Below are 21,230 nucleotides of genomic sequence, written 5' to 3'. Positions count from 1 at the left end.
TAAAATCATTGTTCTGTTCTCAACGCTTCAAATACCACATTTACAGACCAAAGAAAGCCTGCACATGTTCATATTATGGATGAATCGTCAATTATTGAAGAGAGAAGACATTTAGAATACGGTAGTAATTTTTTTATCACAGTTTTTTTATCGATTTAACAACAAAAGTCAGTCATTAAATAGCAAAATATAAATATCTACATTTATTATAATTAATTTAATTCGTCTTTTAGGTTTTCGTGGCAGACAGTCTGGAAACAAAAAAGATGACGGATATATTGATGAATTAAAATCAAGGTATCTTTCGGTAGATACTGGTATCCTACGTAAGTTATTACTTTTATTTTATATATGTATTTGTAATTTCTTCAAGTCGAAATTGTAAGTTTTTTCACCGATTTTAAATTGGTCAAGAATTTTATAGTTTTCATAGTTGATTGCATATATAAAATAAATATATATATAAAATGTATTTTTGAATTTCGTTTTCTGTTCATTAGAAAGCTCAAGAAGATGCCAATGCTCGACATTATCACTCAATTTTGAAAACAAATTCGAGACTTTCAAATAATAAAAGTATTATTATGATCATTGTGGCTGGGTTGATTATACTGTAAATAAGTCCTGTCTCTATAAGAAGTAACTCTTTGCATTTTTTAGGGCGGGAAAAGCCCTATCTTATGACAAAAGCTGTCATAACTACAATTAGCGCGTCCTCGTGACGTTGTAATCATTTACCATAGAAAATCCGGCTTGCGCTATCCATGCAACCTACGTAACGTATATACGCAAGTTATCTCAATATGGCGATGAAATGCGGATTAAAAACTTTGTAAAATATAAAAATTGCAAATCGCGGTTGCAAATCCGCTAGAGTTCGGGTGAATTTTACAATTTTAATTATTGAAGCCATATTTTTACAATGCAATTCGGACAATGACTAAAAATTATTTTTACAATGACTCGTTTTTCCTAGTTAGTTATTCTTTAAACATGTTTCTCGGGGATGTTTAAATGCTCACCGACATAATTGAATGATGGGATCTATGTTTTCAGTAAGTTATGTGTATAATTAAGTAAGTTATATAGGCACTTGGCAATCGCTCAAAATCCCTAAACATTTCATTTAATTGACCCGAGCCGCTTCGAGTCTACATTAGTAAAGCTCATTTCATGTCCTTTCTTCTAGGAAAGATGCTGCATGAGGCCCAATCGAATGATCGCCGCGATATACAAAAAATTCAAAGGCAGCTTGACAAAACATCGTCAATGAATGATTATGAAGTTGGCAATGTCCACAATCTTCATGCACTTAAACCTGATGACAGATGGTCTTTGTACAGGTATACAGATTACTCATTTATTTTGCAAACCCATTATGTAATATTACTACAAAGATAAATAATTCTCTAAATTGATCTAAATGCACTAATTTATAGAAACTGGGTAAAGAAATGGCGTGCTAAAAAACGAATCAATCGCGACAATATTTTGGCGGAGAATACACACAGTCTGGAGGATTTGACGAAGCTTCGTGAGGATGAGGATGAAGAAATTGTAAAAAGTCGTGATGTGATTGCTCTAACAACGACAGGAGCTGCAAAGTATAGATCACTAATCAATCGCCTTCCTATTAAAATTGTGATTGTGGAGGAAGCAGCAGAAGTTCTGGAAGCTCACATTGTTACTGCATTGCCTAAAACTACGCAGCATCTGATTTTGATAGGCGATCATCAACAACTTAAGCCTTCTCCAGCGGTGTACGAATTGGGGAAGAAGTATAAGCTGGAGATATCGCTTTTTGAAAGAATGATTAAAAACGTACGACACGTTACACTTTCAACGCAACATCGCATGCAACCATTGATTGCTGATTTGTTACGGCCACAAATTTACTCCGATTTGCAGGATCACTCCAGTGTTTCAAAAAGGAACGGGTGGGAAAATATGAGAGGTTTCACTAAATCAGTGTTCCTTGTGTCGCACAACATTCCGGAAGAAAACATGTTAGAAGGAAAAAGTAAAAAAAACAAGTTTGAAGCCTACTTTTTAGCGAGACTTTGTAAATATTTGATACAACAACAGTATAAACCAGCACAAATAACAATCTTGGCTATGTACGATGGACAGATATCGGCATTCCGTTCGGTTCTAGATAACTCATGCAAAGATGTTAAAGTGACGCCAGTCGATGGATACCAAGGAGAAGAAAATGACATCATACTCTTGTCTCTAGTTAGAAGTAATTCCGAGGTAAAGTTATTAAATACAGTGCTTTTAGGCCTCCAGTAGATCGGAACAAGTACTGGTAAATGGTTACAAGAAATGATTGGCGCGCTAAGATATATACTTAACAATACCTGCAATTGAGGTATATAGTGGTTAACACGAGACTTGAAAGTCAACTTCGACGCGGAACAGACGCAGCATTCACGTTGGTATTTTTTACAATTATCACATCTTTCCCAGTTTCCATGTCATCAACTCCTGACTTTATTTGAAGTGATTTCCCGGTGTTAAATTTTTTGATTGATTCATTTGTTAATTTATGCACAAGTAGAGTATTATGATCGTCGATGTATAAAATTCAAATGTTTTGCTTGCAACTCAATCACCTTCTATTCGAATAACGCATAAAGCTCGTGTTTCTAACAGGGGAACATTGGATTTCTTCGGATTGAAAACAGAATATGTGTAGCACTTTCTCGTGCTAGGAATGCTTTTTATTGCATCGGAAATATAGAGGTACTCAGTGTTTCTAATCTTGTTTTTACCTTCAAGAATAGTCAAAAATATGGCAATATTTATATTCTATTAGGTGGACCAAAAGTCAAATTGTTTATAAGTTGATAGACATAATAGTTGGATTACGTGATTTTGCTTTTTTCGAGCTTGCAGTGACAGCAACTTTGATAAAAGATTGGATATAACTACGCACAAAGCATTATTCCATAGCCAATGGTCATTAGTTCGCAGCAAAAATAGACAAAATATTGATTTGTTAACATCTAGCAAAACCTTACGAATAAATTGGAATCATGAAAATGTTTAAATCTTAAAATGATAAAATGTTTTTACTGTGTATATAAAATTCACTCAAGCATTCAACAATATGCAAATTTTCTCTAAGTTGCTGAAGGAAAAGAGTAAGCTGTGGAGGAATATTGCATTAAAATTGGAACAATCGGGGTGTATTGGAGAATGTCTAGAGCTGAAATGCCAAAAACATTCGGAACATTGTACTCTTGTTAAAAATGCTGAAGACTTCGACAACGTGCCAGAAGGTATTTTGCTGATTGCATGCATATAGGACAATCTAGTTCGAAACTATTTTACAAATCACAAATAAGCTACATATACTAGAACAATTTTTTTTCATCGCTTGTATTGAAATGATCATAACAGCACAAAAACAATATATCCTTATTCAGCAGGAAATATTGAATACTCTTTAAAATAAATCAGGACTTCAGCCTATGACAACTCACACCTAATGCCTACACTTCATATACTACTGATAATATCTAACGCTTCTACATTCAAATACTGAGACAATCTCTTCGTAACGCAAGTTGTGAATGATTAGTCTACAATCCTTGTCGTGTAAACCTACGTCATGAAAACTTGGATTTGTGCCCCGTGGTCAGCAGAGCGTGACCATACAAATAATTACGGGTAATTTCGATACATGAAAGTAATACCCGGTAGTCAGTATGGAAAAATTATGTTACTCCCCGTGACGTCTAGAATTGTTTGATATAAATCGCTTATGGGACGGATTTATAAATAAAAAATCTACTTTTTTTACTTTCCATAGGTGGCTGCATGGATCTATGTAACGCCCGTTTGCCCTGTGGCCATTCATGTAAAACGAAATACTGCCACCCGGGCAACCACGACAACGTCAAGTGTTACGAAAGATGCACAAGATCGTGCGAAAGGAAACACCCTTGCACAAAAAGATGTCATGAGGATTGTGGGCCATGTAAGGTTTTGATACCAAAAGTAAGTTATCCATTATAAATATTGAACAAAACTTAAATTTTATCGTAAAATAAAATCTATATAACGGTGGCTAAACATAATTTACCATATAGCATGGTGCATGGTGTCGTATTTTGATTTTACGCAATAATCATTTAAACCTGTGCCATGCAGAAAAACTAAAAAGTGGATAAACACGCAATCTTAGTATATATATATATATATGATAGTAAGACAGAGCTTTATTTGTGAGGAAGCTTGACTAAATTCTGTTTGTAAAGGTACCAATTTAAAATCGACCATAAGAATGGAAATTAACCTTTCTGAAACAATTTTCGCGTTAACGAATAAACTGTGATAGATTCTATGTCATTGATGAAAAGCCTAATCAATACGGCTAGTAGGATAATTTCATGGAAAATGATTGAACCAATTGAGTTCTGATCATATTAGAATTTTGTAAGAATTACTATTTAGTTTTGGTTATGTAGGATGTTTTTCATAATCCTAATTTCACAAAATAGTTTTAAAAATGGTCAGATGTTCGATACGCTGTACACACAATCCCAAAGTTAAATAAAAGCCACATACTGGAACAGGCGGCACAGGATTATTCAAAAATATTTTGAATTAAAGTTACAAATAATCCAATGGTGCTGAATAATTCAATTAAAACATACCATCACCTAATAATTTCATAAATTCGATCTTTTGACAGAAAGTGCCTCATTGTGCTCACGTACAAGATGTCGAGTGTTACTTACCACCAGGAGATATTATTTGCAAACAGAAGATAAAAAGTGAGTAGCAGTACTTGTATTTTTTAAATATAATCTATTCTTATTGCTATCGACTTCACAGAAAATCTACTATATATATGATATGCATTTATATTCTCTTCAGCGAAATAGTTCTCGCTCTACAGTGACGTTTATCGCAATTGGCGTATGTTTATCGGCATCGTTGTCGGAAACCCTTGGGAAGCGGAAAGTCGTCCATTCTGTTGCATTAGTACTTTACAGCTAATTGTCTTCTATTTCATATCATTGTTCGTCGAACTTATTTTTCATGCCTCGGTGTAGTGTGGTTTGTATTTTTATTTTACACTCGATTAACATGTCCAAAACATTTCAGTAAAACTTTTGTGTGGACACGAACCTTTAATTCCTTGCTACAAAGAAGAAATTATAGGAATTAGGCATTGTCCAGTTTCGTGTGACAGATTGTTTCAGTGCGGTCACGTGTGCGGCGGAACTTGTGGAAGCTGTTTGCAGGTAATAATAAATTTAATACCGTACTTTTTTGAACCCACGACAATTGCACCTGCATACTATTGCACCTATCGAATTTTTTTTACTGTTATTTGAACCCGTACTAACCCTAACCCATGGATTTTACAACCCTTCTATAGATTAAACCCGCGGGTATACGGGTGCAAATGTATGGGTTCAAATTAACGGTCACCGAATTTCATACATGATGTCATTTCTCCCGAGTCTCTGTCTTGATTTACGTATTCACACAACATTATTTCACTAGGGTCGGCTCCACTTACCATGCACGAAATGCACGAAACGGATATTGTGGTGTGATCACTCGATTGAATCAAAGTGTGGCACGGAATTCCTTGTATGTAGAGAAGAATGTAAAATAAGATGCTCTCATAGCAGATGCAGGAAAGAATGTTGGTATCCATGCAGCCCATGCGCAAAACAATGTCAATGGCAATGTCCTCATTATAAATGCACCAAGCTTTGTGGTGAACCATGTGACCGCCCGAGATGCAACGAACCGTGTATAAAAAGACTGAGATGTAATCACAAATGTTGCGGTGTATGTGGAGAAGCTTGTCCAGATGTTTGCTCTATTTGTGATGAAAAAATTTTTCTCAAAATAATTGCGGAAAGTGGAGGAAATGTGAATTCTCAGTAAGTTTTATGACCAACTCAGTCGGTTCTGCTGATTCATTCCTGAATTAAAATATTGTTCTATTCAGTTCTTGGTATTATGTTTTCGTTAAATGGCTAGTATTCTATTCTATATATATTCATTGATTTCAATTTTTTGATCAGACTGATTCAACTGGAAGACTGTGATCACATTTTTTCTTGCGAAGTACTCGACACTTGGATGGATTGCCCGGAGGTTGGTTCAGAGCTAAAGCACAAAATGTGTCCAAAATGTAGTAAGCCCATATTGAGGAATTCAAGATATGGAAATATCATCAAAAAAATATCAAGGTATATTGCATTTGAATCTCACATAATGGATTAATAAGTGTATATGGATTTCATTGCTCAACTTCTACATTAATCAAAAATGGAAACGAATTCGTTGATGGTCACATACAGTGTTGTTGATTTAATAATTTCATATTTTGAAACAATCCGAGAAACAATTTTAGTTTATAATCTTCATTTTACTCACAGCGAGAGAATAAGATTCGTGATTCTAAAAACGTGATTCTAAAAACTTCTCCTCTGATATATTTCAGTGATATGCGTATGGTGAAGGAAGAAATAAACGAATTTAACGAATTATCTATACATCTGGATCAAGTATTGAGTAATGTTTTTAAGATGAAGTTGAAGTTTGTGGGATCAATGGTAGAGAAAGACTTTCTGGATGCTGATGACTTTGCGCATATTTACGACTTCAATGAGGTGACTATCATAATATATATATCCGGTTTTATCGGTATTAATGGTTGCTCAGTCGCGTATGGATTTATGCCAAATTGAAAACTATAAAACAACAACAACCATAACCATATCTTCAATAAATAATTTTCTATTCACCATTTAAAACGCACGTAATAAATTATGCTTCTGTCTGTGAATCATTTCAAGAGGTCTACACTTCTCGATAACGAATGAGATCGGTCTGCGGTAATATTGTGAATTTTTTAAAGATGTATACTGGGACTTTAATGAAAATATTTTTGTTGTCTTTCATAAAATTCATTATTTGACAGAATATTTACAAACATAGCTATTCGAAAATTCGAGTCTACGAGCGAAGAATCTGTAACCTAGAAATCGTGGCCAATATTTTAGCATCTTTGCCTGAAAATCTCTCTATACCTGGGAAATCCATCGATGTTTTGAAAGGTATATAAACTGATAAGGCAATTTATTTTATTTTTTTTATATTAAATTTTCTATATTTATTTGAGAGTACCAGGGCTCGAAATGATAAAGGTGTGAAATATTTATTCTATTATTGCGTTTGGAAATTATATAAATATTTATAATAAATATTATGTTTGGAAATTGAATTTTCTTTATATAGATCTCAAAGAAGATGTCAAAGATCTGATCAACTGGCTAATGTTGCCCCGAGAAATTTGGACGTATAGTGAATATGAAGATTTTATACGCGAGACATCGAGAATTAGACATTGTGGATGCTTCCTCAAACTCTGTGATAAAATTCACGAAGGATTTAAGAGGTTATTTTTTTACGAAACTCAAAATGGATTTCTGGTATTATTGGGAGTTAGAATTTTATCTCCATAGAATTTATAGCTCTTAAAATGTTTTTTTTCAGCGAAAAATCAAAATTATATCGTTTCAATAAATTTTCCTTATTGGCAGTGTTGGGGAAACTACTTTGAATAGAGAATGCGATGGGTCGTGACTTGACAACTAAAAAATATAAATATATATTCATATTCTCAACAGTTTATTTGTTTAATTTTTCACTTTTCAAATAAAGTTTTTTTCACTTTATCTAATCAGTCGACCACAGTCATTTCGCAAAGCATTTGCTGACGTGAAAAAACTACTCCTTGGTGACTCATCAAGATCGTACAAACTGTACGATAGAGATGTTGTTGAGGATGTTCTGTTAAAGGATCTTTTGCCTAATGTGAGTAATATTTAGATTTCTTTCGAGTCTCTTACAAATTTTAAAAGAATATCTGTTATATAAAAGGTATGCGTGGAATGATCAATTTATCGCATAATGTTTGTATGTCATATGACCTAATAAGTGACTTTCCTTCATCCAACGACATTTGTAACTTCACGATTTAATTGCAAACATGAATGCTTGTTTGGAAAACTTAATGTGTGCCTAGTGTGTAGTTAGTTGTGTGCAACAAATAAGTTTTCATATTCGTAAGATACTATTTTCTATGGTAGGTGGAAGGAGTCTCTCTAACAAAATGTGACGAAAAAGAAATTTTTTGTCAAAGGAAGGCACCTAACATATTTGAGAGAAGGATAAAGTGCCACAATGGCCACATCTACTGCGCTTCGGCAGGAAATTGTACATATTGCATGGATTTATCCACGTAAACGGAAGGAACGAAATACCATTCTCGAGAACTTTGATTGTGTAAATTACCATTCTCATTGTCGAATCTAATGTAGATTTTATATTATGAAGACGTAGTACTTTCGAGATCATTCTTGAAGTTACGATGGTGTTTGGCTAGTTGACACTCTGGCTATTACACCGTATGGCAACTGTTCACAAATATATTCAACAATTCAAGTTGGCAAATTGCCCAAGAGAAGCGTGATTTAATAGGAATAATAATTAAATGTATATCAGAGAAGAGCAGAACAAAACGATCTCCAAATGACAAAAGCAAAATTTTGTCAAGCGAGTTGTTTACGTCACGACACTTGTTTACTCGCCTTGTTACGTCAAACATGCTTCGTTAAATATTGTTTTTAAGTATGTGCGAGTCAGTATGTGCAATGAGTTCACAAAAGTTAGCCAACAATATCAAATATATTGTTTACCATAAATAGACATAGCTGTATTAACAAAATAATATCCAACACAAGTAAATAAATATGTTTCATGTTTGGTGGTTTGGTGTAAGATTCAAGTGTAATTTCAACAAGTACATTCAGATTTCTTTTGTTATTTTTTATGTATCAATTTTATACCTAAATTTGTTTGTGGCCGGCGTCGCCAACGAAGTTCAAAAAGTTGCCCATTACATATTTTGAGTTGGAGAAGCATAACATACAGTGACGTATTTTGAATGAAAAATGGTGGGGGGAGATGTTCATCACAAGCAAACAATGGAAATGTCGCGTGACATTATTAAAACATGATGTGCCAATACCATACCGATTTCCTGTTGTTCTCATATGACTAGTAGAATTACAAATCTATGAATCTTTGAATGTCATATGACCGAACGGTTTATATGAATGAGTATTTATGAACTTATGAAATGTTTAAAGTCTGATAACTTGACCATTAGATTGCGATAAAACATGTAAAACGCTTCAAACATCAACATAGGTATATATATATTCTGTCCAATTAATGAGTCCGACCAAAGTCAAACTTCCCCAGACAAGCAGTTTACAATTTACTGATTGTTGTAAACCGCTTGCGTGAGGAAGGCTGACTTTGGTCCGACGAAACGTTACAGAAATACATTTGTGTTAGTGGGCAGCTGGACTCATTAATTGAATAGAATAGCCATGTTTATTCCAGCCACAGCATCCTTGTAGTATACGCATACGAATCCTCTAGCATAGAGGAAAGATAGAAAGTTAGTCTCGCGCTACCCAACTCAAATAGGTATATAACTATGATGAATGACCTAAAATAAGTTACTTATTTTTTTATTATCTACGGAAACAAGAGAGCGATGCTCAAATATATGGATGCGAAGTCCGAAACAAAATATTACGGTATGCAATCTGTCACAGTGGACTACGGCCACAAGGTTCGCAATTTTCAGTTGACGTCATCGCGCACAAAATAATAATTCCATAGAACTCACAGGAATATTTGAAATAAATGAAAAAGAACCTCGAAGCAAAAAGTAAAATGTTTAACCTCTGAAATTTGAAAGCAACTGGTCCAGTAATGAAAAAATACGAACAAAGAAATAAAGAACAAGAACAACATAATAACAAAGCGATCCATATGTACATTTCGTGTCTAATAATCTCCAGAAAATGTTTTCTTTATGTTGAATTCCAATTATTTAACGGATTCATCTTTTTCGCAAAACTGTCCATGTTCCATGTCTTATTTTCTCGCGACAGTCGACCTCAAGCATATCTGTGTTTAATCTCTTGTAACGCGGTCTAGCAGCAATAAGAAGCAATAACGATATTGCAAATGTAACTAGAACAACATTGGCTGCAGAAAGAACTCCATAATTTTGTAAAGAATAGCGAGTAACAGAGGTGAGCGTGAATATTCCCATTTCAGTTGCAAAGTAGTATAATCGAAAATATAGGTTATTCGGATAGCTTCCACAAAATCAGAAATTTCCGTTTGGTGTTGCGCTAAAAATTCATGATTTAAAAAGTGTTCTGTGTTTCGAAATCCCTGGCTTAACCGACTAGAAGCAGCATTGCGAATTTTAATTATTTGCCACCCATAAATAACTTAGATGGAGAACCTTGAACATAATCTGCTGTTTGTCGATCGATATCTCCCAAAAGAGCACTTACAAGCATTTTATACTCAGCAGCCTATGTTGCCCTTGAAGTTAGCCACAACACAACAAGAATTTGGGTACAAATTGCCTTCGAATTTGAAAAGGAACCGTTTTCCTAAAAGAGACTGATATTTTTATATCGTTGTGAAACATCCTCGTTCTCTCTTTCGAATGAATGGATGGAGGTACAGACAGTCACACGAGTGACGGATAAACGAGAATATCGGTCAGAGACCGAAGACTTATCGATCGAAAGTTAGGGGATCCCCCAAAACAGCGCTCTTACTCCATAGTGACACCTTGTGTCCCATCACTAATTAATTAATAACTCGCTAATTATACGACATAATTCATCCAAAAGTATCATCCGATAAGTAATAACTTCCTGGCCGTTATATTTGAGGAATGCTCAATAATCCTTTGACGGGAGTTGGCTTCGAGCAGGGATGGCGTATTTTATTTTTGTTGAGGTAGCAAAGGCCGTGGGTCGTAGATAATTAATCAACGTCTGCGTCAGTGGGAAACGTCCAGCTGCATCTATTCCGCAAATTTTATAATCCGTGGGCCATAGAAAATTATTCAACGTCTGCATCAATGATGGGGGTAATGCAAATTTTCCTTGAGTTTTTTAATCATTAGGTTATATTGCGCATTTACGCATGCAACACAATATCAATCGGGACCGGAACGCTTTCTGGTACTCGATATTATGAAGTTCATGTGCGAAAACGCACTATCGCTTGCATAGGAGTTACGAAAATGTTGTAATCACGCGGTAAATTTTGAACGTTTTCGAAAAAGTCAATGCCATACTGTTTCGTTATTATTTCAGATTTCTGAATCGTTAATTTATGTTTATAAAGAATTGTTTTTCATAAGGCATTACATGCAGGAAAAGCCTGAATTGCAAAGCAGAATCTATTTCTCGTATCAGTCAAAAAGATTCTGCATTCCCCATTCTTTCATGCACCTCGGAGAGACGTCGGGAAAAATTGGACAATTGTATTGTATTGTCAAAAGGAAGTAGCATCGTTGTTAGGCAGGATAAGGGCTGGAGTCCAAAATATACAATACGTTTATTTTTTGAATATCAATCACCGAAGTGTTAACAAGTATTTTGCATTAATTTGTGACTGGTTTAGCACACAAGCAGCGTACATCGAGGAATAAAATATATCAAATAACTTAATTTGTCATTATGTGTTTTCATGATCTTTAGTTCAGCTGCAATAATTAAAAATGATTAACAAAAAGTTACGATGGGCTAGGACAGGGTAGCATTGATGAGCGGAGTCAAAAAAATATATATATATTTTAGTAGATGTGACGCTGAGTGCACCGACAGCGATGCCAGGATGGAATTGAGCGCACAGATTCCGGAAGTTATTAAACAGTATAGTCATGATTTTTTATTTTTGTGACAACGCCAAGAACTGTTAAATTCGGGGTGCGCATAATAAGAAATATTATTTGTAATCTATTTTTCAATCAACTTTTTATTTCACTCAAAATAATTTTTTTTACTTGGAGTGGTAGCTGGGAAAAGACGTTAAAATTAACGTAGTTGATCGATTACGTAGAATGAAATTATTAGGGCATGGTATTTTAAATGATTTTACCGGCCGTGGATTGTATATTTCTCGGAGTAAAAAAATGATATCAGCCTAAAGCGTCATTTCCCTTAACAAGTGCTGTAATTGAGATGATCGCTAAGAGCCGCTGCGAGGAAATTTTCGCGCTTTGTAATTGCAATTTTTAAAACCTCCCATTTTGGACTCTCGTGTACCCTTATCCAGTGACTAACAACGATGCTACTTACTTTTGACAATACAATAAAATTGTCCAATTTTTTGCAACGTCTTTTGAAGGTGCATGAATGAAATGGAGCGCATAAGGCTTTTGACTGATACGATAACTAGATAGCGATCGGAGACCGCCGACTTATCGATCTGCGTTTTAATTTCTTCGCTCTGACTCATTAGCGAAACCGCGTGTCTTATCACTAATTAAATAATAACTCGCTAATTATACAACATAATTCATCCAAAATAGGCTTCTGGTATGATGAATGCACATGCAGAATTTGGAGCAAATTCAACCTCGCTTTCTTGAGATATCGCGTAACATACGAAAGTGTCTAACAGACAAGCAAACAAACAGAGATCGATAAGTAACTAGATGCTGCTTGGCAATTCAGTCTTTTCCCGCATATGATGCATTATGAAAACAATTCTTTATAGACATAAACTAACGAACCTAAAATAACAATGGAGCAGTATGGTACTGACTTTTTTGAAACCCTCATTTTTCCGCGTTATCACAAACGTTTTCGGTAATTCCTATGAATGCGATAGTGCGCTTCGCACATAAATTTCATTATGAAAACAATTCTTCATAGACATAAATTAACGAACCTGAAATAACAACGGAGCAATAGGGTACTGATTTTTTTTTTGAAAACATAATTTGCCGCGTCATCACAAAAGTTCTCGTAATTCCTATGCATGCGATAGTGCGCTTCGCACATGAATTTCAAAAACAAAATGGTGACAGAAAGCGCCCCAGTCCCGACTGATATAAGTGTTGCATGCGTAAATACTCAATATAACCCAATCGATAAAAACTTGAGTAAAAGATGCTGCAGCACGTTTATCACCTGCTCTAACCTACTTCCGTCAATCGATTTTGCAGCATGCATCAAATATAACGGTTAGGAAGTAATTAACCTCAGCTTCTTGTATCCCTGTAACTTGATCCATTATATTAAAAGAGAAAACTATGATGTTTTACAACGAAACTATGCTGTTTTACATTCTAAATTCGATATCAGTTTGTACCTAAATTCTGCAGGCTATTCTTGTTGTGTTGTAGCAAACTTCAGGTCCAACATAGGCTGAGTATAAAATGCTTGTAAATACTCTATTATGAGATAGCCTATTATATATCGACGGACAGCAGATTATGTTCCAGATTCTTCATCTAGTTATTTACTGATAGCAAATTATGAAAATTCGCATAGCTGCTTTTATAGTCGGTTAAACCAGATTTCGAACCGCGGAACACCTTTTTAAATCATGAATTTTTCGTAGAACACCAAACGAAAATTTCCGATTTTTTAGAAGCTATCCAAATAACCAATAAGTTTGATCAGTTTTACCGTAGAAATGAAATTACAACAAGACAATGGTTTTTGACTCGAATTTTAACAAGACGTAACGGATTCCAATTGAAGACTACAGAGAACAACAAGTTCGCTGGAATGCCAATGAAAATTATTCGTAGCCGTTTATAGCAATGCGATTTTAATATGATACATATTAGTTTGTATAGATGGGCACGAATCCTCTATTTTGGCTTGGATTTTAAGACGGCAAGCACGTAATTTTTCTTTAAACAGTCGTCGGTTTCTTATCTGTATTACATGCTGTATGCATTATGAATATTGTTGGTAAACTGCGTTGAAATAGCTTACCAAATTTTTTTATGGTCTCATTATGGTGTCACAAACGAAATTCCGGTATTCCAGAGATCGCCTTGTTGATGGACGTTAATGTTTCCAATAGCATCGATTTGTTTATTACATATTGATAAACAATCAGCAATATGTTAGAAAAAATGACTCATTGTCAATGAATGTCATTTGTCAGTTTTTATTACTATCTCTAAAATTTGGACACAAATATAATAACTATTTCACAAGTGAGAAATTCTCCCTGTAATCCTACCATTGACTAATTTCAGTGCTTCTTTTCAGTGTATTCTACGAGATGACGTCCATTAATACTTAACCTAATCCAGTAATATATCCTAGCTTTTACGTGGTCGTTTTTTTTTTATTACGGTACTTCAATTAAACCAAAGTCCCCCGCCCACGCGTGACCCAGCTTCAAACCTAAATTCTGAAAACATAGTAGATTGTCCAACGACTCCTGACATTACAAAACGAGTCAATGTGCACGGCCATGCTTTAAAATAGTGTCTGAGCTGCTGATAAAATTTCATTTGTTAAGTTTTCGTTAATATTTTGTGATTTAGCCATTGCTTCGGGAATAAACTAGGAAGTCCGTCACTAGGGAAACGTTTATTACACGCAGCTGGGTCTTCTTTAATATTAAATACATGCTTGGTTGATTTGGACTTCCTTTTGTTATCGTAAAATATGAAAAAATATTTGGGGACAACAATTTGATGCGGACCACCTGAACGTCTCTCAAGGAATACCAGTGTTTCTCGACGCCAATCTTATCTGATTTAATTTTAAACAAACCAGTCGGGATTTTCGTTGATAGCTCTTTAGTCGGATAAGTTAAGCAAATGAATGACACCTGATTCTATTTTAAACATACCAGTATGGCTCTTTAGTTGATACGCCTCCAGTCAACTAGATTTTGTTGTTGTTTCAACTTGGGCAACGATCGATTTACAATTGTCTTCATGTAGTTGGATTGATGAGGGGAACATGACAATACTGTTTCGAGGCTCAATTGTCTTTATTTTTAATCTTAATGCAGATTATTAAGTGTGACATGGAGTATCGTGTATATTCTACCCGATGGGTTTTTATGGCAATAACTTCGATTAATGTATTTAGTGTTGTTTTCATGACATACTGCTATGCAGGTGTAAATGACGTTCTCACGGCCTATTTCCAGACCACGCCATTTTATATCGACCTTCTTGCGACATGGACCTTTTTTATGACTGCAGTTATCCTTGTTGTTCTGGCTTTATTCAAAGATAATTTTGACTTGAGAAATCAAATCCTGTCAACGATCGCCTGCACAATAATAGGTTCAATATTAGCGTCGATCGGTTTCAGCAACAGGTTAGTCGTTAGGATATGATGGGATTTACATATGTATCCCAGTGGGAGAGAAAACACGATAAGACGGCTTGATCACATGGCGAAACAACGGCCTCTCGCAATGTTACCAGTCCATGTCGGGTATGGAAATTAGTAAGCCATATATTTTCAGATGCATGGACTTGATTGTAGAGAAAGATGCAACCGACCAGCGGTTAAGTGAACTACCTCATACGCCGGCGAGGAGTGCTGCGATCCTCTCGCACATAATTATCCCTCACGGAATTTAAAACCTGTGAACGCAGAGAAGTCGAAGGTGCAATGGCGAGCGTATCTAAACGCTCAGCACGATGGGCCACACCGCCGTTACTTGATTGTCAACATGCATTATGTGTTGTTGTTTTTTCACCTTTTGAAAATTCCTCATTATATGAAATAGAAAAATGACAACTCTGAATCTATTCATAATAGGTAGTTAGGCGTCAGACGCGATATTGTTTGACACACCAAAGCACGTTACACCGGAAATGAAAAATCCTACATATACCAGCTTTGTTTACAAACCAATTACATTATTAAGCAAATCTGATGTAACAATTTGATGTCTCTAGTCTAGTAATGCTCGAGCATTGGTGAGAACTGTAAAAATCATTTCGTTTATTTTAGAGAATGGTTCTATATGGTGTTGGGAGGTCAAACGTTCTTCGGAGTTTCTTCTGCAATCAATTTCATCATTCAAATTGTACTTCCTACAAATTGGTTTTCGGTGCACGAATCAGCAACGGTCGTTGGAGTGTTTTGGGCATCGTGGTCTTTGGGACAAGCAGCGGCAGCTGGAATATTGCCATTCATAATTGGTTCACTAGATGCGACTGAACCCAAATCTACTATTTTGAAAGTTAAATGGGTATTTCTGATTGTAAACGGTGGCATAGCGTTTCTACACTTATTTACAGGCATATTGTCCTGGTTTCATCTGGCAAGCCATCCATCTAGTCCTCCGAGTGCATCACAACACCACATTTTGAAACAAAATACCGATCGAAAGCCCCCAATTATTGAATTGCTAATTGCAAACATCAAACTAATTTTGAAAGTGCATTGTAATCGCGAATACTTAATTCTTACTATAAACCACTGTCTCGCAATTTCAGTGGTGGTATTGACAAAAATATTGGTTACATCTGTTTTCTTGGATACATTCAGCAACATCACTGACGATGACGTAGCTTGGATTCGCCTAATCGGATTGTTGACTTCTGTTCCTGCTTCAATTGCATTTGGAAAGTTGGTCGACAAGTGGAAGAAATTCAAGGAGCTCACACTGACAGGTATATATCTCAAAAAGTTATCAATAGTCTGCCACTCTTGCATGCTTTATTTTATTTGTTTGTCAGAATTTGTTCTTTGAACAATGTCAGTAAAAGTGCTATAATTGAGCCATGGCCAGACCACAATAAAAAATCAAGGCCGTAATAAATCGTCATGGTAAAATAATAACCGTTCTAGTCTCGAGAAGTGTGTCTGAGAATTAATAATAAATGAAACATTTCTGGTGAATAAAATTACATTTAAATTTTTTTTAAATAAACGGATCTACCATGGAAAATCTGAAATAGTAAAAACTATAATAATTCTCAATTTCTTATAGAATAAATCTTATTAATTTGTATACATGTATATGCCTAAAAAAGTTCGATTAATTTAAATGAGCATATTCTGTTTTAGGCGCTCCTGGACAAATTCCTATAGTCCTAGTGTTATAAGCGGCCCTGAAAAGTTGGCCACTGAATGGTTAGTGAGTGAGTGTATACTTTCATAAGCAGATAAACAATGAATAATACAATATAAAATGTGAAATCAAATAAATAAGTAAGACATATTTTTATATTCTGCAGCTCACATTTGCTTAACCATAGCCGGTGGTGGAATAGTCGTTGGTCATTACTTCAAAAATTTTGCTTGTCTCGGTGTTTTATATCCAATTACTATGGTTCTTGGAATGTTTTCTAACGTCACGCTCACTGAGTTTATGATTGAAGCAACCTATCCGATGGACAAAATTATATTGACGGCGTCACACTACTTTGCAACTGAAATGGGAATATTTACGCTCACCTGTGTTACTCGATATTCTTTACAAAATTATGGAGTTCTTGCTGCAGTCAATATTGTCCTAGTTACATGTGCAATATCGGTTTTGCTTCTTATTGCTGCTAGACCACATTACAAGAGATTAAACACAGATATGCATGAGGTCGAATGTCGCAAGAAAATAGGAGACGAAACACGGATACTTTTACGAAAAGAATGAAACTGTTATAGAATTGAACTGTTATAAAAAATCAACAAAAATTGAAACGTTTTATGGAGATTATTGGACACGAAATGTACATATGTATCGCTTTGTTATTATGCTGTTATTGTTCCTTTTCACTCGTTTGTCGCATTTTCTCATTAAATAGTGAAAAATTACTGGACCAGTCGCTGTCAAATTCCAGTGGTTGAAAATTGTATTTTGCGCTAAAAGGCCTTTATTTTGGTTCCCGTACACTTGAACCCACGTACATTTGAACCCACGACAATTGCACCTGCATACTATTGCCCCTATGGATTTTTTTTTGTTCTGCGGATATTTGTACTCATACTAACCCTAATCCATAGGTTTTAGCAACCGCATATAGATTGAACCCGCGGATATACACATGGGTTCAAATGTACGTGTGTTTAAATGTACGGTTACCTTTTATTTTATTTATTTCTAAAATTCCTGTGGGCTCTTTGGGATTCTTTTTGTGTGCGATGTCCAAATTGAAGATTGCGCACATTTTGGCGGTAGTCTAGTGTGACAGATTGTGTACTCGTACTACTTCTTTTTGACTTTCGTGTCCATACATTTGAGCATCGCTTTTTTCCGTATATAATAACAATGGAGGTATCGTAGTGACTGAGTAGTACAATACTGGAGTACCGATACCACTATGTACGGTACCGTATAGAGAAAATGTAAACCTATTGAAGTATTGTCGGTATTCTGGTATTCATGCCAGACTATTTAAAACATTTTCAGTGACTAAGTTTATAGTCTTCACTGTTTTGCTCGAAATGAAACTGTAGTTGCACATATTCACCAGAAAATTCAGTCAAATGACATATTCATTGGAATTCATGAATCTAGTGGGCTTGCGAGGCATTCCAAAAGAATATGATATGGTCATTTTTGAATAATTTGTGTGTAGCAGTTAGGGCTGGGCATTTTCGAAAACTGGTGTTTCGAAATCGAAACGAAATTTTGTATTCGAAACGAAATCGAAACGAAACGCACGTTTGTCGCAAACAGTAAACATGTCACCAATATTACCAATCGAATTTAATGTTTAATGGACAATGGCACATATTTTCCAGAATTAAAACCATGAAAAGGAAGGCTAATTCGAGAGCATGAACAATTATGATAATTCCACGAAGGTTTTTGCTGAATGACAAAGCAGTGACCAAATGGCAACAGAATAATACGAATTCGGTCATTGTTAGAGATGGGGCTCACAAGCAGCAAAGCATATGGGGCTCTCAACGTATCAATGCTCATTTTCTACTTTATCCGATGCCGCAGATCCTCGTGATCCAGTACATTCTAAAAAATATTTTTGAATCTGAATTCCGAATGCATTCTAAACTCCAGGAACATAGGAAATGGGCTTTCATGATATTATCATTGATTGAAATTAGTTGTTTTTTGCTCTAGGGAAATGGACTTAATAAACAAAGCAGTAGTAATGAATTGTGGTGTATCTTGACAAGCACAGGAAAAAAAAACTAGGCGCCCAGAGAAATGTTTTAAATTATACAGTAAAATTAACATTAACTCAGATTTTTGACACGTCTATTTTTCGTTCTGACTGTTTATCGTCAGCGTGACATTTCACCACAATTATCCCTCCGCACAGATATTAACTGTTGTGCTACTGGGAGAATTGATTTTCATTTTGCTTATAACGCGGTCATCATCATAATCAAATGAGTGGACACGATTCACAAATTTCCATCGGCCAATGACGGAGAATTAGGACTAAAAGTCGTGTTTTATTTTTTTTCAAGTCAGCTCTGATTTAAATATTTCATGTCGACTGCTATGCTATGTCTATTATTGTTTTTAAATTAATACCGCAAACATGAACTGATTATCATTATTAACGACGCCAGTCTAACTATAAAATCTGCGATAGATACTAAATAATATTTAAGAGCTATTTCATATGGGTAAATGCAAGTACTGCTCGGTCACTATCAAAACTAAGGATGAAAAAGATTAATTACGACAAAATTTGAATTTAGATTTAATGCCGCGGTAATCTCGACTATGTTGCAACATACGATGATAATTGTAAAATATTTTCAATCAAAAACTTCCTCGACGTGTTATAAATACTGCAAGTCGTCGCTGATTGCGCGTCGCAAAGAGTGTCTCTGATTACGATAAAACATAAAAATGAAATAATTGTGAAATGTTTTTAATCAAACCGCGGACGGCGGCGCTAGGACTTGTGCGCGATATTCAATATTCTTATAAACACTAAAAACGCTATTTGAGAGTCGCAATATTCGAAAAAATTCGGATATAAATTCCGAATTGGACATCGTTGAATAATACCTTGACTGATTTCTGGTTGCATTTGCTATGACGTCATAATTTCCGTTTCGGAAGTCGAAACAGCGCCGTTTCGACATTTCAGTGTTTCGAAACGTATCGAATAGAATTTTTTAAATAAATTCGTGGTATTTTTAACCGAATATTTCATATTTTGTATATTTGAAAATATCGCAACTCTCTATTTCGTAATTTGGTTTTGGTAAATAAAAAGAAGACATCTCTCCAAAATAGGTCTTAGTATGATTATTATAACGAAAAAATGGAAATAAGAGTCTCTCTTATTTTCGGGGAAACACGGTATTTCAAAGTATAAAGATGAATTTGTTGAAAGCTGCGTGTCATTCGTTATATGGAAACACTTGAATGAAATATAGCTGGATCCAAACACTTTCATTATGAAAAAGGTAAATTTCATTTTAATTAACGCCTTTGCTTCTGATAACAGCGAATTTTAATGGGACGGATAATATACGTATATGGTATAACAATAAGTTTATTAATATGTTATAAGGGCCGTTGCACATGCACTGCGTGGTTCTATTTTAGGTTTCGTTGCTTGTATCCATGCTTTAAGCTAGGGCTGGTAGACCACTGACCAGCGGGTCACTAAGTGACCCACTGTGTTATTCGTTAACCCGTAAAGTCACAAATGAATGCAAAATACTTGTTAACAATTCAGTAATAAATATTCATAAATAAATCCGGCCTTAATTTAATCCGACAATAAGTGAACTATGCTATAAGGCAGTGGTTCTTAAACTTTGCGAACCAGCCGAACCTTTATGTAACTCTATGGGCTTTCGTCGAACTCCAAGGTTTTGAACAGTTAAAACCGGGGATCAACCAGAACTTTATACGAGGAAAGTCAATTTTGTGCAAGACATAGAAAATGCAACTGCCATGACTTGACAGAACATGAACTTGTTGCGTAAAGGTATAGGTTTTCAAGGTCACGCCAACGGACATGCAATTTTGAAGATGTATCAACAACAGCGGAATGCCACACTTTTCTGCTGCCCGGGGTGAGAGATTATGCTGCGTCTTATACCTAACATTGAATTGTTTAATTGGAATAAACAAATTTTACATGTTCTATATCTATACACGAGGATTAATAAATTGAATATCAATTATTTAAATAATAAAACTAAGCATCAAACTCACATGTATATACCCGGGGCGGCTACCCCTATGACCCTCCCATAGGCATCAGGTCTCACTGTAGGCACTGCAAAGAGTTTTTCAAACAAATCTGATACCCACAACGAACATTGTGCTGTAACCTTAGATATTGATACATCGTGTCAAAATAAACTTTGTTGTGCCACAATAGCGTCAGCGGGCAGGATATTTATAGGCATACA

The 21,230-nt window shown here is 35.2% G+C and overlaps 2 protein-coding genes across 2 annotated transcripts; both read left to right on the top strand.

Moving 5' to 3' along the window:
- The first annotated feature begins 50 nt into the window (after positions 1-50).
- LOC120337942 (NFX1-type zinc finger-containing protein 1-like) lies at positions 51-8,874 on the top strand. The gene is made up of 16 exons (XM_078117515.1): positions 51-121; positions 234-326; positions 1,190-1,343; positions 1,440-2,253; positions 2,656-2,745; positions 3,131-3,284; positions 3,818-4,005; positions 4,703-4,784; positions 5,119-5,258; positions 5,524-5,912; positions 6,057-6,224; positions 6,479-6,647; positions 6,959-7,094; positions 7,276-7,435; positions 7,725-7,854; positions 8,130-8,874. Exons 1-16 carry the CDS (start codon positions 76-78, stop codon positions 8,283-8,285), a joined length of 3,069 nt encoding a protein of 1,022 aa, XP_077973641.1. The 5' UTR covers positions 51-75; the 3' UTR covers positions 8,286-8,874.
- A 7,020-nt stretch (positions 8,875-15,894) lies between these two features.
- On the top strand, positions 15,895-17,529 carry LOC144428020 (putative MFS-type transporter C09D4.1). Its single transcript, XM_078116658.1, has 2 exons — positions 15,895-16,546; positions 17,114-17,529. Exons 1-2 carry the CDS (start codon positions 15,895-15,897, stop codon positions 17,527-17,529), a joined length of 1,068 nt encoding a protein of 355 aa, XP_077972784.1.
- Positions 17,530-21,230: the final 3,701 nt, after the last annotated feature.

This window comes from Styela clava, chromosome 10 (assembly GCF_964204865.1).
Source record: "Styela clava chromosome 10, kaStyClav1.hap1.2, whole genome shotgun sequence".
NCBI classification, from domain to species: domain Eukaryota; kingdom Metazoa; phylum Chordata; class Ascidiacea; order Stolidobranchia; family Styelidae; genus Styela; species Styela clava.
This window is presented reverse-complemented; position numbering and strand designations above follow the sequence as displayed.